The sequence below is a fragment of the Ictalurus furcatus genome, chromosome 26 (genome assembly GCF_023375685.1).
Source record: "Ictalurus furcatus strain D&B chromosome 26, Billie_1.0, whole genome shotgun sequence".
Taxonomy (NCBI): domain Eukaryota; kingdom Metazoa; phylum Chordata; class Actinopteri; order Siluriformes; family Ictaluridae; genus Ictalurus; species Ictalurus furcatus.
Genome location: NC_071280.1, coordinates 12,128,543 through 12,153,135, shown reverse-complemented (window position 1 = coordinate 12,153,135; position 24,593 = coordinate 12,128,543). Strand labels below are relative to the sequence as shown.

General features: G+C 39.2%; 1 protein-coding gene across 5 annotated transcripts in view; it reads right to left on the bottom strand.

Moving 5' to 3' along the window:
• Positions 1-1,530: 1,530 nt before the first annotated feature.
• The window catches only part of itsn1 (intersectin 1 (SH3 domain protein)), a 60,245-nt gene continuing 37,182 nt past the window's right edge, over positions 1,531-24,593 (bottom strand). For 2 of the 5 annotated variants that reach the window (XM_053616139.1, XM_053616141.1), the window contains exons 23-40: positions 24,129-24,334; positions 23,785-23,867; positions 22,694-22,869; positions 21,291-21,336; positions 21,054-21,175; positions 19,864-19,987; positions 18,521-18,712; positions 12,835-12,956; positions 11,252-11,358; positions 10,573-10,756; positions 10,330-10,428; positions 9,039-9,206; positions 8,684-8,896; positions 8,199-8,320; positions 7,752-7,834; positions 6,891-6,974; positions 6,588-6,761; positions 1,531-5,489 (exon numbers count right to left, since the gene is read on the bottom strand). In XM_053616139.1, the coding sequence (XP_053472114.1) occupies positions 5,341-5,489; positions 6,588-6,761; positions 6,891-6,974; positions 7,752-7,834; positions 8,199-8,320; positions 8,684-8,896; positions 9,039-9,206; positions 10,330-10,428; positions 10,573-10,756; positions 11,252-11,358; positions 12,835-12,956; positions 18,521-18,712; positions 19,864-19,987; positions 21,054-21,175; positions 21,291-21,336; positions 22,694-22,869; positions 23,785-23,867; positions 24,129-24,334 (2,454 nt within the window). In that variant the 3' untranslated portion in view covers positions 1,531-5,340. The remainder of the gene's footprint in view (positions 5,490-6,587; positions 6,762-6,890; positions 6,975-7,751; positions 7,835-8,198; positions 8,321-8,683; positions 8,897-9,038; positions 9,207-10,329; positions 10,429-10,572; positions 10,757-11,251; positions 11,359-12,834; positions 12,957-18,520; positions 18,713-19,863; positions 19,988-21,053; positions 21,176-21,290; positions 21,337-22,693; positions 22,870-23,784; positions 23,868-24,128; positions 24,335-24,593) is intronic. The other 3 variants (XM_053616142.1, XM_053616144.1, XM_053616143.1) reach the window with 2 other exon arrangements.

Below are 24,593 nucleotides of genomic sequence, written 5' to 3'. Positions count from 1 at the left end.
GGCTGAATCGCAAACGCAGAGATAGCGCACTAGAGAGGTGGTGCAAGGCAAGATTTTATCACAACATGTAGTGCACATAGATAGGGAGGAGAGAGAAATTTGGGATTCAGCCAAGACAGCACGAGAATGTTCTGTATCCGTTTTATAACAGTCTCCTTGTGGAAAACTAACGGTGTATTTTAGATATGTGCATTTTATCGGTTTATTTACCAAGAATAATTTGATTTGCTGAGATTTTTTTTAATTCTTGCTAATTAAACTACTCATTCAGCAAGGTAGCTTGCCACGACGGTGAATTAAGGAATAAACGACTGGGTAGTGTGATGTGGTCTAAAGCAGGGGTTCCCAAACTTTTCCAGGGCAAGGCCCCCCAAATGGCATTAAAATTGACCGAGGCCCCCCTTTTGGAAGATGTGTTTAAAACACATTAAAAATACAGACTTCTGTATTATTATTCTGTATTATAACTTCTTTTTTATTAATAATTACATCTTACATCTTTACATTACATTAGGAATTGATTGTGTTTGTGTGTGTGGTTGTCTGAGAGTGAAAAAGAGAAAACATACTAGTGGGAGGGATGGGCTTGGTGGCTCTGACCAAATTGTTGAGGCCCCCCGGGTGCACCCTGGCGGCCCCCACTTTGAAAGCCACTGGTCTAAAGCACTACCAGCCCGACGTAGATTATTTTCCCAGAACAGCACTTCCAGAAGCGTTTTATTCCTCTTACACCACAGCAACTTTTCAGATTTGACCATGTTTATAATGAATTGGATTACATATCATAATTTTAAAAATAATGTATAATTACTGTACATACAGTATACTGTAAACATAACATTGTTGTAGAACATCAGAGATAAGTTCCATGCATCCATTTTCTGTACTGCTTATCCTACAGGGTCATGGGGAATCTGGAGCCTATCGCAGATCCCAGGGAGCATGGGGCACAAGGCAGGGTACACCCTGGACCAGGTGCAAATCCATCACAGGGAACAATCACATACACATTCACACACCCATTCATACACTACGGACACTTTGAACATGTCAGTAAGCCTACCGTGCGTGTCTTTGGACTGGGGGAAGAAACCGGAGGAAAAAAACGGAGGAAACCCCCGCAGCACGGGGAGAACATACAAACTCCACACACACAGGGCCACGGTGGGAATCGAACCCCCGACCCTGGAGTTAACCTTTTGTTATACCAGTGCTGCAGTGGTGATCTCTCACAGGCCTCGCTTTCTCTCGCTCTCAGAGTTAATAAGACACAAAACAAACAACAACAACAATAAGAACAACAAAAATGCTTGTCATTAACTGCTGTCCTGAAGACGGTCCAGTTGTGGAACACTTACTGACTGTCACAAAGCCCTGACACTGGAGACTCCTTCCATAAATGTTAAATAAATGTCTCTTTATAGAAAGCTATGATATTGATTATAGAAAAATCCTGATCTGATCAGCCATAACATAAAAACCATCTGCCTAATATCGTGTAGGTCCCAATTGTGCCACCAAAACAGCTCTGACCCGTCGAGGCATGGACTCCACAAGTCCTCTGAAGGTGTGCTGTGGTATCTGGCACCAAGACTTTAGCAACAGTCCTGTAAGTTGCGAGGTTGTGCCTCCATGGATCAGACTTGTTTGTCCAGAACATCTTCGATCAGATTGAGATTTGGGGAATTTGGAGGCCAAGTCAACACCGTGAACTCTTTGTCATGTTCCTCAAACCATTCCTGAGCAATGTCTGCACTGTCACAGGGTGCATTATTCTGCTGAAAAAGGGCACTGCAATTAGGGAATACCATTGCCATGAAGGGGTGTACTAGGTCTGCAACAATGTTTAGGTAGGTGGTACGTGTCAAAATAACATCCACATGTCATTTACCAACAATCATCACTACGAAAGCCCGTGCAAAACTATTTTGTGCAACTGCAAATTCACCATTCAAGTAGTTTTTTTTGCAAAAAAGTACAAAAACTCTGTAAGTTGAAAAAACCCCACAGCAAAACCATGCATTTTTGGCTGCAAGAATCATAAAAAAAATAAAATTAAAAAAACACTCAGTGAAATGCTATACGGACTGTTTATATTTCATCTGCTCCTTTGAACATTACAACATGACACACACACAAACAATTAAAAGACAAAGGTAATAAACGTTTTAGACGAAACACCACAGAGTCATTATTTCTTGGTCCAACTGAGCTTTAATTGCAACGTTTAAGACAATACACTGCTTCTACATTGATAACAATATGCTGTCATCAACATAATTATTCTTCAAGTCGTAATATATTATACTCCTCTCAAAGATTTTAAACACAAACACATACGGTACCGTCGACTCATTGGGACTCGATAAAAAATACAGGGGAAGAGCCTACAGATTCATAATGTACAGAGAGAGAGAGAGAGAGAGAGAGAGAGAGAGAGAGAGAGAGAGAGAGAGAGAGAGATGAGGGACAGACAGATGCAAGGAGAGAGAGGTAAGAGTAACCCTTCAATGTCCTCTAAACAAAATATTTCTCTCTCACTCTCTTTCGACTTTACTCTTCTCAGCTTAGTAATGCTACCATTCTCACCCCTTCCACCCAAACTATTCACTTTCAAATCCCAGAATGAAACAAAACAACAATAATGAAATGTAGAAATATATTCTGAAGAACCAGTGCCATTTTTTTTTTCTTTTTTAAGAAATGCAATGTGGGAGAAAATCGTCTGTCCTGATCTCTGAACTCTTGAAAATACACCATTTATACACATCACTTCTATGTAATACAACTTCCTGTATTCTCCTGCTCTGTACCACTATATTCCATTTACAACTCAAAAAAACAAACAAACAAACAAAAAGAAACACATACACTATGAAACACACCCTGATACTTCTCATCTTTACAAATATAATCCAATTACAGTGTTAACCTCTACCTTCTAACTGCTACGCTCTAAGCAGGACTCATCGTTTAAAGGAAGGACTGGACAGTAAAAATTATACATATATATATAAAAAAAAAGAGGAAACATATTAGTAATACAAAATTGATCATAAATATTACTCAGTGTTACATATCTTACAAAATGAAACCCATGAAAAGGGACGACAAGACAGAAAAAAATCGAATCATTCTGTACTCATCATTGGCTCTGCATTTACAGCATTTCAGACGTATTTGACGCTAATAGAGGAGGAACATGACGGTAAATAATGCTGGATTAGCAATAAAAGTAGTTTGAAGGATTAAAATCCAGTGGTATTTCTACATAAGTAAAAAAAAAAAAAAATGCTTATACTTGGTCAGGAATTAACTTCAGTAATCAGTCTTGGTCACTTTGTTAATCAAATGTTCACCGCCCTTCTCCGCACATTTCACCTTCACTTTCACCTTCACACCTGGCACTCTGAAGGTCTAGGTCATTAACCACCAGAAGAACCCTTGAGGAACCCTTCCCCCCCAAAAGAGTATAGAGGAATAAAAAAAACAACAACCCCGAGCTAGATCTGAATATTGACGGATAAACATCATGTCACGATTGCGATCTTAGTAACATTTTCCCCAAACCAGCCTGCTGATTACGACACCGTTTGGAATACAAATCGAAGGATAAATAAAACAGCACAGCATATCATTGTGAAATAAGACCGGAGTGTTCATGTGAGGTTTTTTTTTTTTCTTTCTTTCTGCACACAAACATCCCAATACAGCAAAACCCTGGAGTCACATATTTTGCATATAACACTCTACTGGGATACGTGTTCAAGAACAAATCGTTTACAATATCGTCCACATTTTTAAGCTCAATCAGTTGAGATACGAGTTTGTTTGCTAGAACACGAACAGCCTGTCATAAACCCAAACTAGTTTTAGATGATTTAGCATACCAATCATTTAGTCGAATTTATTAATGATTTTACATCATCGTTTAATTCACTCTGGGCTTCCATGATTGTTAAAGGAGTAATCCAGCATTTTACAACATAATATCTATCCAGCAAATCTGTAGTCTATGTAGGATTACCTCAGATCAGAATCTTTACACATTTTTGACAAAAAATATATATATTTTTAAACAAATCTCACTTATAATGGAAGTTTATGGGCAGCTATTGGGTCAATAAAGGTTTATGTGAAAAACATTTGTTTATGAATAAATAATGCTCTACATCTGTATAATAGTTTGCAGTTGTATGTAAGGACCATAGACACTACAGGTGTATCACAATGACACACGATCTGTATATCTTTAGTGTTCCAAATCTCAATTACAGTCTTTTTTTTTTTTTTTGAAACTATGACCCTGGAAACAAAAGGGGCGGGGGAGGAGTTCCTCAACCTCAGCTACATCACTCCATTTCATAATTAGTCTCCACTAGGGGGATGAGAGGGGGACTGTTTTTTAACGGTTTTTGAAGGTACACTATATGGCCAAAAGTTTGTGGACACCTGACCATAACACTCATATGTGTTTGTTGAACGTCCACCCTTTGCTGTTATAATAACGTCCACTCTTCTGGGAAGGCTTTCCACTAGACTTTGGAGTGTGACGGTGGGGATTTGTGTTCATTCAGCTACTAGAGCAGTAGTGAGGTCAGGTACTGATGTCGGGTGAGGAGGTCTGGGGTGCAGTCGGTATTCCTGTTCATCCCAAACGTGTTCAGTGGGGTTGAGGGTGCAGGACACTCGAGCTCTTCCACTCCAACATCAGCAAACCATGTCTCTATAGATGTCGCTTAGTGCACAGGGGCGTTGTCATGCTGGAACGTGAATATTATCTGTTCATTTTGAACACCGAATTTGCGAACTACAAAACAATGTGAACAGCTTTTGTAATCATTTTCTCTCTTTTCTAATCCATGATAAAACCATTAATGGCTTTCGTTTCACTGTACAGCCATGCATTTTACACCTTTAACAACTGCCCCTATACTTCCATTGTAAGTGAGTTTTGAGTAAACAGTTTTTTTGTTCTTTTCTCACTACAGAGAAATGCTCCAAACCTTAAAGTAAACACTACATATGCTGTGGCGAAACATTACGCTGAGAAACGTAGGAGTTTAAGGAGTATCCCTTTAACACACGTCTATAAACCACAATATTCTTTCAAGTGAAATTTTTAAAAAATGAAAATGAATGATTGTTTAAGACTGTTACAGCTTACTCTGATATTGACATCCATCCTCTCGTACTTCCTCTCTCTCTAACACACACACACACACACACACACACACAGGGACAGGGTGTAGAGTGGTGTGGGATTGTCACATTAGGCTGGTAACACAGCACAGGAGGAAGTGTGAAATCTAGGGTGGAGGAGGTCAAAGTTCATGAGGGTCAGGGTTCATCAAATAGCTGCAGGTCGAGTCTGACCACTATTTCTCCTGTGGGGACCTCGTGTAAGAGAAGCCTCTTAGTGATCGGACCTTTCGAACCCTGATCCTTTTTAATGTCCGCCAGCCGAATCTCTGTCCTGCCTAGGAAATCTTTACACACACAGAGGAAGGAAAAAATAATTAAAGTGAAGCACATAATAATTAATAATTATTAATATATAATTAATAAATTATATATAATAAAAAATTATATATACAGTGCTCTCCCCTAATATTGGCACCTTTGGTAAATATGAGCAAAGAAGGCTGTGAAAAATTGTCATTATCTTTTAACCTTTTGATCGTTTGTTCAAAAAACTCACAAAAAGTCTCTGCTCTCATGGATATCAAACAATTGCAAACACAACACAGGTTTATAAAAAAATCTTTGTTAAATATAGATGTGCAACAATTATTGGCACCCCTATGAATTCATATGAGAAAAATATATTTGAAGTATATTCCCATTGATATTTAAAAATATATATATGGGTGATTAGGAACAGGAACTTGTTTAAGCATGACTTCCTGTTTCACAGGGGTATAAATATGAGGCAACACATAGGCCAAATTCCCTTAGTCATTCATAACAATGGGTAAGACCAAGGAATATATATATATATATATATATATATATATATATATATATATATATATATATATATATATATATATATCTATCTCATATGAATTCCTATAAAAAAACCTATATTTAACAAAGATTTTTTTTTTTTTTTTTTAAGTGTGTTTTTGTGAATTTTTTTAGTACAAGTTTTTTTAGTATAGCATATAGTCAAAAATCACAATGTATGAGATGGCACGTTTTTTGTTGTGTCAAAGTTAAAAGTTATTTTTCCACAGAAAAATGGTAGTTTTGTATAACTGACTATCAAAAAATTGGAGATAAATTAATTGTTGCCACATGGCAACACCATGCAGTAAAGGGTTAATATTAATTATCTAATATGATCAACTGACTCGTTCCTTGGTGGATGAAAAGTTCTCTAAATGCTAAATAAAATTTAAAAAGTTCTAGTGAGCATATATAGTAAAGAGGAAGCTTTCTGGTATTCCACCTCAACGTTGGTTGATGTTTAAATGAAAAAAATCTTCATGTGTGAAGAGTAAAGTTATGAGCATTGTTAAAGCTGGATTCTAGGCAGAGTAAGAAATGTAAAATCATGTTAGGTACGTTTGTGTGTGACTCACCATCAGGTGAGAATTGGTCCCTCTCGAACACGGTTACACACAGCACATCCTGTTCCAGGTCTTTAATGAAAAACTGGCAGTTAGAGTTCCACTTGGGGTTCAGTGTGTCCTGCACGGTCTTAGTGATGTGACACTGTGAGCCCATGGTCACCTCACAGTATGGATTACTCTTACCTACACACACACACACACACACACACACACACACACACACACAAACAATTACACAAACAATACCAAAGCCAAAGAGAAAATGCATTTTATATTTTAGAGAGAGAGTGAGAGAGCGAGGGAGATTCCTACCATGAGAGCGGCAGGGTTTCAACTCAATTCCTTCTACAATGTTGACCATCAGTCTACCAATGCCTGTAGCTCTCTGAGACCGCACTACACACACACACACACACACACACACACACACACACACACAGTGTATGGTACTGTATATTGCAATTTATAAATTTTTTCCCTTACTGCAGTTTGCTATCAATCTTCACTGTATACAACGCCTCTGAAAGTTTGAACACAATCTTCTGGTGATGAAAATTTAGCTCCACTTTGATATTAAATATTTCAGTGATGTATTAAAATATCTTAGTGATGTCGTATTAAATATCTCAGTGATGTCGTATTAACAGCTCAGTGATGTCATATTAAATAGCTCAGTGATGTCGTATTAAAACAGCTCAGTGATGTCGTATTAAACAGCTCAGTGATGTCGTATTAAATAGCTCAGTGATGTCGTATTAAATATCTCAGTATTGTCATATTAAATATCTCAGTGATGTCGTATTAAATATCTCGGTGATTTCGTATTAAATATCTCAGTGATGTCGTATTAAATATCTCAGTGATGTCGTATAAAGATTTTGAACGAGACAGAGGTTTATTTTAGTTTATGGTAGCCTTGTGGGCTCCAAACTGTAAAATCGTTTGACTGGTTATATATCAAAATGTAGACTATTTTAAAAGATATCAGTATAATCAAACATTTTATCCTAAAATTCTAAAACTCGTTTGGTTTATTTGTCAGTGAGGCACTTAAGCATGTACATGGTTCCGGACTGATACTGTATTTACATATACTGCACGTTTCCAAACTCTATGGTCCTGTTTTACTGTTTGTTTGTTTGTTTTTTTACACTAAAATAACACATAACCCACCTAGATATGCTTTCTCCCTTTTCTTCTTCTCTGTCTCAATAAAAAGCTCAGAAGCAGCCTTGATCTTCTGCACCCATGCGGTCCTGACAAGAACAATCCAAGATCAGACTCCAACCCATCAGCACAGCACTATCAACAATAGACTCATCACTACATGTTCAGTAGCTCTATTAGTGGTGTCCCAACACACACAAAAAAACAAGCTCTAATAGTAATGTCTGAAAAATGACAGTGACAGAAGCGTGGGAGAAAACATTCCCAAGCGTGACAAACTCTGGTAGGATCGGTTTTAGTTTTGTGCTTTATCTTGAACTGAGCACAATCTTAGCCTGGTTGTGTAATTTGTTATTATACTGTACATTGCAGTTCCTATAAGGTTTTAACAGTATTGAGCAGATTAAGGTGAAGAGACGTGTAGTGGGTGAATGCACGTCTGTGTGTGTGTACCTCTCATTAATGCTTTCTGCCCGTATGGTGTACACTCTGTCTATGTGAGATATATGAAAGATGGGCTCGTCTCCAGATGGGTCAGTAGGGAGCTTCACCAGAACCTCGTTCAGGAATATGGGCTGTAGACACCAGGACAACAATCATCATTATTACAGTAGATAGAATAGAATAGTACAGCTTTTAAACACAAAGGGAGATGGCGGCTGACAAAACCTCAGCACCAGAATGATGTTGGCGAGGCTGAGATTTACACCCTTGACTTTCTGATCACTAGAGCATGACAACACTGTGCTTTTAAAGGTTCATTTTGAACATCATAAACATCTACATTCACCACTACTAGGCTAAGCTATCATATGATGAGAGCTAGCCTTCAGAACTATAAAACGCTCCAGTACTTTAGAAGGCACAAGCCACTTTGTAGCAGCTCCTTCAATGGGTGACTGTATGGTACAAAGTACTGGCAAGATCCCAAACCGCACCGTTTTGTACATGCGGTACTGCAGGTGGGACTTGGCGCTGAACACTTTGTCGGAAGCCGAGGAGCCCAGTGGCCTGGTGACTTGCGTCAGGAGCAGGAAGTCGTTGAAGAGGAAACCATAGAGCTCCTTGTTGCTCTTGGCCTTGTAGAGCTTCCCGCTGTGCAGGAACTTACGAGGGCCGAGGCAGTTTGTCACCGAGTTGAATACCAGTTGCTGAAACAGAGAGAATAAAAAATTCAGAAGAAACATAAATATGGATCAAATGCATGTCCATCAACACTTATTCCTCTGAGCCGATATACACACAATATAAGAATGACTGAACAGTAAGAAAGTGTATGTGATCATCACACACCTCAGACAGCCCCTCACACTGCACGTGCGCTTGTATCCACTCCAGGCGGTCCGAGTTCTCCTTCTCACGCACGCCCTCGTTCACCTGCGAGCACAGCTCCTCGGCCTTCTCCAGAGCCTGACGCAAGTGGCTGTGGTCCGGGTGGCTTTCCGGAGTGTTTTCCAGAATCTAATCAGGATCAGGAATCATAAACGGTAATGCAGTAATACAAAATGTAATGAGGTGTACATGAAGACCTTCATTTCAAGGGAATAACAAAGGTAGGAATTAGACTGAGTACAGTGAAGTCACAAAAAGGAGAAAATGACAATGAAGAAAAAACTGGACAAATGTCCTGGAAATTGGATTGAAGCTGTTTTAAAAAAGAGGAGGATTTTTTTTTTTCAAATGGATGGCACAATTTGAAATGCAGTAATTTGTGAGTAAATCAGACATAAATAAACTGTGGGCAGATTGTTAAAGGGATACTTTGCCCAAAAATGAAAATTCTGTCATCAATTACTCCATTCATGTCATCCCCAAACCCATAACTCATATTCGGAATACAAATGAAGACATTTTTAATAAAACTTGGGAGAATTCTGTCCCTCCATTTACAGTCCAGTAACCAAAACGTTCAAGCTTCAAAAAGTTCATAAAGGCATCGTAAAGGTAATCCATGCGACTCCAGTGGTTTAATCCAAAATTTATGAAGCGATACGAATGCTTCGTTTGCACAAAAATAAACTGAAACGAAGTCTTTATTCACAAAATATCTTCACTTCCACACAGATCTCCCACCCATGTTCACGAGAGAACCGCACCGCATGCGTGTAGCGTTGACGCGAGAGCGGACCAAAAAAAATAAAATCGCAACTCCTCCTCTACGTCGAAATTTGCAGACGTCTAAACAGTGCAGCGGACCCGGAAGTGCTGCACTGTTTACAGCAGAGGAAGAGGAACACGCTGTAGACAAACCGAGTCACTCTGAACAATCTTTGGAACAAAGACGTCTGCAGATTTGGACATAGAGGAGGACTTGCATTTTTGTCGGCTCTCGCGTCAGCTCGGTTACTTTTACGATGACTTTATGAACTTTTTGAAGCTTGAAAGTTTTAGTTACCTGGACTGTAAATGGAGGGACAGAACTCTCCCAGGTTTCATGAAAACATCATCATTTGTGTTCCGAACATGAACTAAAGTCTTATGGGTTTGGAACGAAATGAGGGGGAGTAACCGATGACAGAATTTTCATTTTTGGGCGAAGTATCCCTTTAAGTTCTTGGCTCCAAGACCCTGTATGTGTACTTACATTTTTGATGATAAGAGGGTAGCGGGTGACTCTCTGCATGGGTTTGAGCAGGAAACTAGACAAAGGCATTCCTTTACAGCGAGGATCCATGGCCAACCTCTGTAACACACAAAGACACACACTTACATTTGGTGTTTTTACCACAGATAGGCAAAATAAAACTCTCACCATAATTCATTTGACTAATTTCTGCTAGAAAGAGATGCAAATGACAAGCCAGCCTGTTAGCCGATTTGCTGTTACCTTGACAAAGTCCTTGAAGTCGGGCACCTCGTCTGTCTTCTGCTGGATGAGGGTAGCGCCGTTGAGCTGACAGCTGCAGAAGCGGATGTAGGGCTGCATGTGGGGCAGTTGTGCTGTCAGTATATCACCAATCATCTTCACAGGCATGCGCTCACCCGACATCTTCTTTCTTACCCGCAACGCCCTGCGGCATGACGTTCAGATCAATCAGTATCTCCTCGTCAGTGTAAGTGAGTTTGACAAGAAATAAAAGGCTTGAAGGATGTACACACTATTTCTTGTGGTTCCAATACATCATTGGGGTATCAACAATAGAGGACGTCTCAATGAATGTTTCGACTGTAAACATACCTAGATGTACCAAAATCTATATTTAATACTCTCTTATCCCAGTGCACAGGAGATTCCTCTCTTTTAACACACCTGATTCAAATAATCACTCAAGGATCAGGTTTAGTAGCTCTTCTACGACGGAAAAATCACCAACCTGTTCTCCACTCTAGATGTTAAGGACCATAGCTGTACACCCCTGATGTGAGATCAAATCATTTCCGTATAAAACCGTCTACATGAGAAATAAGTCAATAACTGGGACTCTTTTGGAGGCCTGACCTAATGAATCATAGTGGATTTAAAACGTGAGGTTCGGTAGTTCAGGATGAAGCAGCAGAGATCATACTTCAGCAATTTGATGTTGCACATGATGAGCTCCTTCCAGTTGACAAAGATCATGGCCACCTCCTTCTCAGTCAGCAACTCCGACTCCAGCAGAGGCTTCTGGAAGGTCTGAGAGACAGACAGGTGAGGAACCACTACTCTAATATTTGCCTTACAAGTCATGAGCACATTTGCAATTTCTTGAGGGAAATACAGGGTTGTGAAGGAGCTGGGAAAGAAAGCAAGGGTGAAAAAAGAGCTAGAAACAGAGAGAGGAAGTGAAAGAATGGGACGAAAGGATAAACAGGTGGATGAAACAGGGGGAAGGAAGGAAGGAAGGAAGGAAGGACGTAGAGAGAGAGAAAGAAAGAAAAGAAGACAGTTGAAAAAGAACCAAGCTGCCACTGCTGGGCCCTCGAGCCAGGCCCTTATCCTTTAACTGCTCAGTTATATAAATGAGATAAATGTAGATCATATCTGCGAAATGACATAAATCTAAGAAAGGAACAAAGGAAAGAAAGGAATGGGAGGAAGGGGATGTAATGAAGGAAAAAAGAGAAAAGAAGGGAAAGAATGAACAGGAGAGAAGTAAAAAAAATTAAGAAAGGATGGTAAAAGAAAGAATGAGAACACTAAAAGAGTGGGAGAGCTAGAAAAAGAGAGAGAGAGTGAGAAAAATCACAAAGAGAACCAAAAAGGAGGAGGATTAAAGGATAAACACGGCAAAAGAATTTGCTTTTTTTTTTTTTTCAACATGCTTACAAAGTAGTACGAAGAGAAAAATAAATAAGAGAAAGAAAGCACAAGAGAAAGAAATAAGAGAGCGATGGTGGGATGATGGGCCCTACAGTGTGCACCTGTGCTGTGTGTGAGACATGAAGAATGGAAAGCGAAAAAAAGAATGAATGAATGAAAGAAAAGTAGGAAAGAAAAAAACAGAATTAAAGAAGAAAAAAAAAAGGGTGAGAATCACAAAGAGAACAAGAGAGGGAGAATATGAGAGACGAATTTAGGAAAAAAAGAAAAAGAGGGCAAAAGAAGTGGAATTGTGGAACACGCAAGTAGTAAGAAGAGGAAAAGAAAGAACAATGGGCTCAAAATGTACACTTTTGTTAAAAAAAAAAAAAAAAAACTGATCAAAACCAAAACACTAGATTCCTTAATTCTCACTGAAATGCTGAGCTCGTAAGTGGCACAACAGAAAAGGGTTCGCCTAATTGTCAGGAGACTGCGAGTTGAATCCTGATGATGTCACAGATATCTGTGGCCGAAAGCCAAGGGAGCAAAATGGAGGTTAACCTCGCTCCCCTGTCAAGGACAGTGACTCTAGCCACTCACAGGTATCCATGAGCTCATGTATGAGGAAGAGGGCAGATAGCTCTTTCCTCTGAGTGTGTTACACTGCGCTGTGATACAGCATTAGCAGCAACGTGAAGTTAAACGGGATATGTCTTTGCAAATATTCCGGGTGTAATTAGCGAGCAGCGACGGAGAACCTTCTCCGTACCCAAGTCTACCCGAGTCAGTAGCGCCTACAAGCTCGTTTGCATAACTTTCAGCATCAAAAATTCTGCACACAATCCACCGAGCCGTTTCTGATCCTACCTCAGTGACTAACTGCAGGTCGTTGACGTAGTTCTCCTCGGTGACGATGAGCTCGTGGATGTAGCCTTGCCTTTTCCTCTCCATCGGGGTCAACATATCCAGCAGGTGGAGGTCAGCACACCCTGCAGACAGGGCAAAGGTCACTACTGTCATCTCCTTGGTGTTCTGTACTCAAGCTAGACTGAATTTGTACACTGAACAAATATTTACCCACATTGAACATTGTTCTTAACACAGCAATATTATACATGTACTATAATATGCTATAATATTACAACGTGTTTACAATACAATTAAAATAGAGATCTTATACAACAGCACACATGCTGTGAATTAAAAATGCCCGTTTGATGAAAGTAGAATAAAGAAATTACACAAGTGCACCACTGACATGGAGTTCTTTAATAGTTACACGTTATTTTCTATAAACATTACATGCCACTTTTATTAAAGCTAAAGATCAGATATGAGTTTCAGTTGTACATTCAGTTTTATTTACTCGTTCCGTAAAATGCTGCATTAACCGAGTGCAACGGTTTGGGATTTGTTGTCCGAGTGTCGAAACCGAAGCAGGAAATAAAAATAAAACTAACGCAGTGGATTTCATGTACACGTACAGTATGACGGATCGTGAAATCGAATGAGAAGCCTGTTGTGCTTCCAGAGTCCAAGTCTGCTCAGGTGTACAAAATGATGGGCAGTCCAGAGAGTCTATAGTAAGCAGCACACTTTAATACTTTTACACTGAGAAAACAATGAGGATGTGTGTGTGTGTGTGTGTGGAGGATTAAACAACATCCCATTAGGCTGATAACAGAAATGACATTTTCAGTTCATTCAGTTTAGAACATACTGTTTACAATACTGTTGTGTGATAGAAAACAAGCAACAAAAATCAGAGCTGATATGGTACAACCAGTACAATAAAGTTTAAGCATAAATTAATGTCATGCCTTTTCTTAACAAGCAGGAAAAACAAAAACAAACAAACAACGGTTTACAAGCCTAAGGACTTGCTCTTACCATGAATCTCCTTTTATATCAGCTGTAAACATTTTGAACTCATTACCATGTGTGATTAGTAAGTAAGTGTTAGGTTTCAACGTTGTACTTCGTTATATCCTCGATTGGGTTTTTTTTGATGGTAGGACTCGCACTCCATGAGAATGTTCATTTCATCGAGCTGGGTGACTTCATTTCGAGCTATTTTTCTGTGTAAAAAGGGAAAGCGCACGTTCTACACGGTGCGCTTTTTCAAAAACGCTACGACTTACCGGTTCCGATCGTAATAAAAATAGAACGTAGCCTTTTAAGCGACTTCACGCGCTCTCCAGCCCGACCTCGTCGGTCCAGAAACCATTTTGAATAAATCAAGTGGATATAAACAGAGAGGAAATTATAGATACAAAACTATTCGATCTACACTGCGAAAGAATTATACAAGAAATTAACACGTTGAAGCCTCAATGGGAACTGCAGTCTTTACATATCCAACATAAAGTGTGTGTGTATAACATATACACTAGCATTTGCTGTACCATTCTCCTAAGTGGCAGTTGTGCATTATTTGGTTTGTAACACCATTTTATCAACCCTGTCACACAAACACTGTGAAATAAATGAAATGAACATAACAGTGAACACACACACACACAAACAACCAACCCCCCCAAAAAAAAACAAACAAACAAACAAAAAAAAACTAACGAGCAAGAACGGAAACAAGATCTACTCATCCGAAGTTTGGGTATGAACATGTAACGAACAACAACACGGACTTGTGTGATTGGATGAATGGAGACGTCCCATCCTGCCCATCAAAATCACTGACAGCACCTACGTCTTTTATTAATAATTACACACAACAGCCATGAGGTCCTTCTTCATTACCAGGACCTAGGACCTGTTGTTTTATCAAAGAGTTTTACTCACTTTGATCAAACAGTGAATATTTTCACAACATATGAATGAAAAGAAAAGAAATACATATTTACCATACCAAAAAAAAACATAAAAAAATAAAAAATTAGTCAAATATGTGAACCCACTTGAGTTTGTATGACAGGTATGATAAGATACAGGTCAGTTATGACACATACGTATATGTTTACCAGGTCACCGAACATGAATAGTGGGTCTTTCTGTGGTGCTGTGGGTCCAATGAGGGGTCAGGGGGTGGGGCTTGGAAGGAGCAAAAAGGCAACTGTTAGTGAATGGGCGGAGCTTAACATCAAATGGTGGGAAGAGCCTAACGCCAAATGGTTGTGATTTTAATCGCGTTAGCGAAGATATAGAACAAGATCACAGAAAGCCACAAAAGGACCCACTATCCAGCAATCATACATATGGTTATAGTCCATATATAAGTAATAGTTGTTAATTTATTCAGTGTTAAAGATTTGTTTTTTTGTTTTTTTTAAATTAAGCATTCTGTTTAAATGCCTAGAATGCTGCTTGGCAATATATATAATTTTTCTTTTGCGTGTGTCTACGTTTCTGAATACTGAGCTTAACAACTGCGCTTTCTGCAGTATTCGGGATTCGTTTCTTCTGGCCACAAAGCCAGCTGAGAGGGGCAGTCACATGACCAATGTGGGGGGGTTCCATCTCCCATCATCCCGCTGGGCAGTGTATAGGGGATAGTGGGTCGCTTTGAGGACTTTCAAGGCTGAGTGGGAAATGGGCAACATAAGAGTCCTAGAAAGAGGAAAACACAGCACATAAGCAAAAAAACGGAGTAAAAAATAAACAAAACAAAAAAATCAGGTTTAAAAATAAACAAACAAACAAAAGAATGAAAAGATACCCACAATGTGCAAACAGTACAAGCTTGGAAGACTAAGAATGAACACAGGAGGCCTTACAAGACGACACAACATGCAGGTGTGAAGACGTAAAGAGAAAGAGAGACAGAGAGACGACGAGAGACGGCACTGTTACACTACGACATGCGAGTGAGGAGATGCAGGAGACAAGAGGGAGGGCAGTGTTAGTGTGGTCGGGGAAGAGGATCAGACACGGGCAAAAACTTAACCCACCCTTCTAAAAAAGCTCAGAGTAGGGCTGAGTAATTCCTTAAACCTATTAAACCATAATGTTTGGAATTATGTTAATAGTCCTTAAAGAGGTCTTAGACTTTATTAACAAGGTCGTACATCCTTTGGTAGTATTTACTATTCTACTTTTTTTTTTTTTTTTTTTAAATCAGAGTTTACATTTCAAACATGACCAAAATGTGGCAAGTTGTCAGTGTTTACAGTGGGCAGGATAGAGAGAATTAGTGTGAGAAAGCTTCAGAGGGACAGTGCATGAAAGAGACAGAGATAATGGCTGTGTTCATACAGAGAGCTCAAATCTGATATTTTGGCATCGGAAATAAGTCCGAGTCACTATATTTTTTAATCAGATTTTGGATCAGTCCATCTCGAGTGGTCCAAAAATGGTCAAGTTGGTTGCTTGACTGGTTTTTTTGGAGTGATAAATTTTTTAAATGGTCGAGCAACCTGTACTGGACCAGTTGAGATGGAATGACCCTTTTGTGTTTAATCCTGTGATTTGGTGCATGAAGCATCTTGATGTTAGAAATAAATACAGTGCCCTACAGAATTATTGGCACCCTTAATGAATGTATGCAGGTGTGCATGATTTAAATCAGTGGTTCTCAACCAGGAGAGATCGGAAGGGGGCGCAAATTGTTTTCAAGAAAAAGAAAAAACACAGACAAGGCATCATTTGGGTACTCGGTATATTGTATTGCTTTTCAAATATAATGTACATAAATGGAAAAAACTTCCCACTCCCTCTTATTTTCTTTTTGTTGGGGAGAGGCAGAGCTTAGCCTGCCTTTTATCTAGCTGTCAGTGCAGACCAGTGTAGTCAACTCAGACTCCTTTATTTAATAAAAGAAAAGTGCCTAACGAAAAATCTAGAGACTTTTTGGACAAACCTTAGCAACTTTCCAAATGTCTCCAAGCGTGAGGTCTTGTTTTCCCACTGCACTCTCACCTCTCTCTGTGTCTGCTCTGTTCAGTGAGGGGCTGAGAGCCGGAGATTTAAAGATGTCATGGATAACGAGACATGCCCTTCTCCCCAATTTACATCATTCTTATGCGAATGTTTTTAGAACGCAAGACGAATATAATGCAACATGTTTTACATGTAAAACAGTCCACGTTATAACAGCCTAGTTCTCGTTCAAAGTAGTTATAGTGTTATGTAAAAACACTATGTATATAACACAGTGTTACACTAGTATATAACACTATAGTGTTATATTTTTGATCATTCATCTTCCATACCTGTCTGTTATATAGTTATAATATACGTTATTTTTTAAAAATGATAAAGTTATGAAACGTAATTTAAAAAAGTTTAAAAGCAAAAAAAAAAATCTACCAACTATCCATCAAAAACAGATGATAGATTAGGTTGTATGTAGACAGATTTTATATAGAATGGATAATCATTATACCTGGTCTCCTCCAATACAGGGAGGCTTGGGGGGGCTTTAGTTACAAAAGGTTGAGAGGCTCTGATTTAAATGTTTGATTCTGGTCACATGACATGTCATTGTAGTTCTCATGATGCTTGTTGAAGTTCAGACACATTTTACGAGATGCCATCAGGGAATGTTTCTTTCTTGCAACATTTGCAAACTGCTTGTTGTTGTAAAAGAGTTCAACAGCTGATTTTGAAACTTGACAAACACAAGAATAAAAAAACTAAACAAAACAAAAAAAACTGTGGTCTTTGCCTCTTTTTTCCTTCCAGCGTGCTCATGGGTCCAACTCAATGGGTGCTCAATGGGTCCATGATTCCCAACAGTTCCAGATATGTGAAATTTTATTATGGCCCTAACAGTGTTTAATGGTCTTTTCTAACTGCTGTTGTTTTTTTATGTCCATTACCTGCTGTGTGCAGGTCAACAGCCATCTGTGCCTTTTGTGTTCAAAGTTGTGAAAAAGATTTTATCAGAGGGATGTGTGCAACCCCCGGGAAACACAACGCACTTTTAAAGGAAATGACAGGTTCCTGGGTGTTGATTAGTTTGCGTTTATCTAAAACACTTCAGATGGAATTAATTTTGACATTCTTTAAAAACAAAATCCTGTAATTAAAAAATAAAAATAAAAAGTAGTTCCAATGAAAATGCTTTGTTTTTTTGTCAGAAAAAAACGATAAATAGTTTCTCCTATTGACTGAGTGTAAAATGTATTTTATTGTATGTGGTGTTTATTTTATACATTCACTTTTGCACATTTTTATGAAAAGTGCCAATAATTTTGGAGAGCACTGTAGCAACAACACGGAGAAAAACCATCACATCACCGAGGCAGGTCAGGAGCGTAGAGTACCTGAGCTTGGAGCAACAAAAAGTGGCCTTGTTGTTTCACTTTTTATGTACCGTAACTGAACATAACATAATCCCAATGCTACTATAAAGCCAAGTAATTTTTGTCTGCTTTAGACTAAATCAGCTTACACATGTCTGTCTCTATTATAACAACATGGATATCCGAGCAAATGGGACTACAGTTCGAACAAACAAATCTGATTTGGTCACGTGTAATTAAAAATAAAACCGACTCGCCCTGCTGTGAGAACAAAGCCATCGATAACTAAAGAGAGAAAGGAAACAGAAAAAAGAAGGAGAAAAGAAAGAGAAAGAGCATTGATTTATACTCACATTGCTGGCTGGGGTCTGTGTCGGTGGTCAGTTTGACGTAGTTGGAAGGGAAAAGGCCGATGGAACCATTCAGCTCGCCTTTCCACCAATCAGGATCCTCCCTGCTCAGCACGTTGATGATCTGCCCCTTCCCAAAGGGCAACTCGTCATCGTTCTGAGCCGTGTAGTCGTACATGCCGATCACCTGGCACACTGAACACACAAACACCACACATTTTAACAAGCAACTCCAATGAATTTCAATACAAACGATTGATCAATGATCGTATTGTCATCACAAAAATGTTACAAAGACACTGGAGGTTGGCCTTAGACACGAGTCGAAGTCAAGCGGCTCGTCCTGGGCGTGGAGACTGATTCTTTTCATTCCCACACGGACTTCCCATGTCTATCTTCCACAAACCTACTAATCGACCTGACACTAATGAGAGACGACTGAAAATAAAGCCTTGTGAAGGTTCAGTGTTATAGATCTGAAAGTGCTGGGAGGTTTACCAGGAGGCCAGAAATGAGAAACAGGAGAAAATTTTAAATCCTGTTTGCACTGTGATTTATTTGTCCTAATACAGAACTTCTTTCAAACTGCTTCACGGCTGTTTTCTTATTCATTTCTTCTATTCAAGTCTTCTTTAAGCATTGTGTCTTGAGTAAAACTCTTTCAAAAGCATTTTAAAACAACCAAAGTCCTAGTGCCAAACAGGAAAACAAACAGAGCCAATAATGCCATATAATGTGTAAACTGATTTGATCGTTATAAATGTGCACCACTGCTGTATAAGTAATATCACTTTATAAAAGCGCCTCTGGTGAGAACACTGCAATGAGCTTTTAACTTCTTTTCAGCGCTCCACTGCCTCTCATTTAACGACATGCAGAGCAAAAATGAAGATGTGAGTGAGACTACGCAGACTTAAACAGACTACGCTTTAAACAGACATCCCTACGGTTTCTGTAGCGAGCGACTAGAATAATAGAGCCAAACATTTTGATTCTGAATTTTGATAGGCTCATGCTGTCATTTTGTTTGTACGACTTTAAAGTCCTCAGGATATTGGCCACAATGAAAACCCCTGCGTTACTGCACCGACAAGAGGTGCAGTCTGACTGTTTCGTTTGAAGTTTTGTGTCTATACGCTTGCATGACTCGTTTTAGCAGGGAAAAAGAATAAGAAAAAATCCTAAGAAAAGCAGTAGTGTTCCAGCCTCTTCTACGCTTTGATCCAATAAATAAAAGCAATTAAAAACATAAATAAATATCCTAAAAATGAAACAACAAAACAAAATAAACCTACGGTGCTTGGACCCTTATAAATCGCTAAGTGAAGTGAGTGTGATGTATGTACCTGCATTTGGTGTAGGCAGTTTGGGCGGAGTTGGCTCAGTGGGCGTGGTCTTACTGGTGCTTGGGCTTAAGAGTTTCACATAATTAGCTGGGAACCAGCCAATCTGACGCTTCTTTCCTCTGGCCTAGGTTTAAAAGTGGAAAAATACAAGACATCAATTTGAACTCGGCTCTAAGACACATGACAGACACACTATAGCTAAAGGAACAAAACTGTGCAAAAAAGCTTGCTTTCACCTATGAATACCTTGCTCCTGCTGTTCGGCAAAAAATATGAACCTTGCCAGTTTGCAGATGTTTGTTTCAAGCCGTTTTGAAAAGCGTGTTTGACCAGGCTTTAGGCAGATTATCTTGGCTGGGAAGGTTTGTTTAAACCAAATTAGAAGTTTACTGTCAGAAATAAACAACCTCAGGCAAAACGAATGACTGAGTGGGAAACATCTTTTAAGGCATGCTTACTCAACGTTTATATGATTCATCAACAGTTAATGCTGGGGAACAAGGTCAAAACGGTCAGATGAATCAGAATGTTCTGTCTTTCTTTTCTACTCAAATAGAGAGAGAGAGAGAGAGAATGAAGTAGAATGTGTGTGTTCACGCTTCATTATACATAACGATATGTATCCACTTGCGAGTTCTCAGCATCATAGTGCCGTGTACCAGCAAAAGCTCAGGAGTGTTCGATTTTATGCAAATAAGATTTTATGCGAGTGTGCTTGGGACATCATGTTTGAAATCATATCAAGTCTGCTAATGAGATAAAGCGAGTTAGCCAAGTGGATTGCTGTGCACACGTTAAGATTCAGTAAAAGAGGCTCACCTGCTTCTACAGCTAGGTTACTGTACTTTAATGTCATTGTAATATGACATTCATTTTATATGGTATTAAATAAACATGAAGTAGCAAACAGTGTACTAAACAAGTTACTTCCTCAAACATGCTTGATATATGTCTGATATTCTTTTCTTTATGACCATAACAATACCATAAACAAATCAATAGAAAAAGAGAGCAGAGGGACACCGTGTGGAGGCACATGCTAATAAAATTTGCAAGTGGATGTATACCATGAGAAAGAGACAGAAATGTGTGTCCACACATGGAACTACAGATTAAAAGAGAGTGAGTGTGTGTGTGTGTGTGTGTGTGTGTGTGTGTGTGTGTGTGTGTGTGTGTGTGTATTTCCACACCTGTAGTTCTCCCTCCCACCAGCCCCCGGGGTTCTTCTTGCGGATGAGGATGAGCTGGCCAGGTGCTAGAGTCAGCTGCTCTAACCCAGTGGCAGTGTACGGGGCAATCACCTGAGCGATCTCTGCAGAAAAGGAGACACAAGCGATTTCATTAGCTTAAAAAAACAACAACAACAACAACAACAACAACAACAAAACAGGATAGTATTATTCGCATCCACCCTGTGGAACACGCACCTGGTTTCTTTCCCAAACTTCCAGATTTCCCAGCAGGCCCCAGACCCTGAAGAAGAAGAAGCAATGACAGAGGATTTTTTTTTTTAACTTGAGTGCGACAAAATGATGTATGGCAAATGATAAACAAAGTGACTTAACAATTACTTAGTAATGATAAAATAATCAACCGAATCACTTTTATAATGATTAAGTGAAGAATGAATGTGTTGTTATAGGAAAATAATCAAAAACGGATCGGTGTGATGTGGCCAGAGGAGAATCGGAGTTAGTGATAACCCCAAAGGTGATATTTTCCAATAACGGCAAGTTTAACTCAACAATATCGCAACTGTGCGCTCACACTGAATATCGACACGGCTGTGATTTGGCGTAAACATGAAGCCTCAGGCTGAGCGACAGCGCTAAATAACAACTGTTGCTTTTATACAACAGTTCTATAAATAAATAAGAAATTAAAATCGAGTAAGTGACATTGTGGCCAAACGTTTTGTTTATTTTTGCTCCGCTAGCGGAAACTGATCCCGAGGAAACCGCGCTGACTTTACAGCCTGTCGGCTAGCCGGCTCACGTCGATTTGATTTGTACGTTCCCTTTTTTCCCCCCCATTTGTGCTTCCCTTCTTCCTTTTCATCTTCATCTGATGAGCTTTCAAAGTTATAGTCATGAAAGATGTATCAATTGCCACGTCCGCTGATGATGTAGCTAACCCTACTGTAGTAACGGTTTCAGTGGGACTGCTGCTAGAACTGCAATTTTATGTGGTGAACCCTGAAAAGCAGACTGATGCACACAGTGATACACACAGTGCGCTTATATGAAATATAAGCACTCTTGGAATGCCCTTCGTCCAACCAAATTAGTGGACCGGAAATAACTGTTGTTGTATAACTTCTCTTATACCACAACTACACCACAGCTATAAACATCAGCCTTTCTTTAACAAGTTAATAAGACAAACTGTTTCATTAACACCTTAGTTATTGACATAACCTTTTGCAGTCGTTACAACTGTCCATGCCATGCTGTTACAGAAAGTGTATTAACTTATATAGTATTATATATTACGTTTGAGACTACATGGAAGCTTTTTCTTTTTTTAAATCACATAATACTTGTTACTTCACCATTACATGGTCTGTGGCATGTGATATGTTTATTATAATGACCTTATAATTCATGTTATTATTATTTTGTTCAAGGTTATAACTCGTTTTCCATTTAGTTTACCCCTTCAGTTTTCACGTCACATGCAATTTCATTTCCTGTTTTTTTTTTTGTTTTTTTTTTAAATCAATTTATTTGTTATTTTTTCACCCCTCACAGGAAAGGGCTATGAACAGTTATGAATGGTTGGTTCAGCTTTATAGTGTCTGATCAGCCATCTGGAGAGTGGACAGTCTGACCTCAGAGTCCTTGGGCTTGACGTAATTGGAGGGGAACACGCCCGTCTTGCCTCCTACTGTTCCCGTCCACCAATCTCCCTCTTTCTTAAGCACGGTGATGACATCACCCTGCTGGAAGGTCAGGTCACCTTGCTCGCTGCTTTCATACGTGTACATCGCTATGTACTCTGTGGAAACTCATTAAAAAAAACAACAAAAATGTATTATTAAATCTGGATTTGTGAGCACTGAATCATTAAACTCGATAAGAAGTTACTCAGTAATCACTAACCCTGGTGCCAGACGAGTACACTACCGGTCAAAAGTTTGTGGACACTCGACTGAAATGTTGTGTCATGATGTTAAAACCCTTTTGATATGAAGGTGTATGATTAAATGTTTGAAATCGGTGTTGTAGACAAAAATATAATCGTGCCGACATATTCATTTCTTTCATTAGAAAACTAACATTGTATTTACAAAATAATATTTATTTTAAACGGACGTCTCGGAGCGAAATATTCCGAAAAGTAACTGATAAGAGTCCAGCGTCGGTGTGAACTCCTTTAACACTGTTTAAAAAGCATCTCAGGGAAATTCCTCAAGAAATCGGTTGAGAAAATGCCAAGAATACATTTCTGGAAATTCTAGGCAAAAAGGGGGTCTACTTTGAAGATGCTAAAATACTAAATTATTTTGATTTATTAGGATTTTTTTACACAGCATATTTCCCATAGTTCCATTTGTTATACTCCAGAGTTTTGATGACTTTATTATTATTCTAAAATATGGAAATAAATAAATAAATAGAATGAGTGCTTCTAAACTTTTGACTGGTAGTGTAGAACATGAGTCCAGCTAAAACATGAGACTGAGAGCATTTACTTCTGCAGTGAGCTAGCTAAAGTACTGCTGATCTCTCCACCCTGGGTAATACTGACTGAACAGTACTCAGGTCAGAGTTCTCACTTCTCTATTTGTTGTGTTTTGGAGCACCGGCAGGATTTGACCCAGCTGTAGAACCACCGTCTCAGCATTTTCACTGAATTCTAGGAGATCTACAGCAGGAGTGTGTGAATTGCTTGTGTACACTGTGAGTGTGTAAAACTTACCTTCACCAAGCTCCGTGGGTTTGTTAGGAGTAGGGCTGGGCCTCTTCATGGTGGGTGGACTATCAGAGGATCCTGACTCAATACTGAAAGAAAACACATGCTGATTATTAGGACAAACACTTCACACTGAGTGCCAAACACACACCGGCATGTCCAGTCAGCTTTGTTGGTTTTCATATTGGTTATATACTTATTAATTAATTAATTTATTTTTCCTTTAACCTCTTGCTATTGACCATCTATCACTCCTAAATAATCTCCTTGGCACCTTTTGGTAGTTATTTTACTTCTACTTATCATCCTCTCACACACACTGCCGCACCCCCCCCCCCCCCACCCCCCACCTCATGGACTTGCGCACGGGTCCGGAAATGAGCTTGACGTAAGATTTGGGGAACCAGCCTCTCTGGCCCTGCACTTCGCCGAACCACCACATATCCTGCTGCTCCAGTACGGTGATCACGTCACTCTTGTTGAAGTTCAGGTGGTTATCCTTCTTTGCCCGCCACGGGTACAGAGCCTGAGCCTGCATCCCCTCCACCTTCTCCCCCTGAGAGCAAGAAACAGAGGATGAACAGGGCCAACGTTACACTAACCCAGACACAGTCAACAGTAACAGTGGCGCTACACTAAGATGTCAAATTGGACAAACAATACAAGGTGAAAAGTGCGTCACAATGAGGAGACAGTATAAACTTATCCTAAACTCAAGTTTCAGAATTGTTTAGTCTTTATGCAGTACTCATGTTTAAGCTCCTATGCACATTTAGGCTCAAATCTGACTCACTATATATATATATATATATATA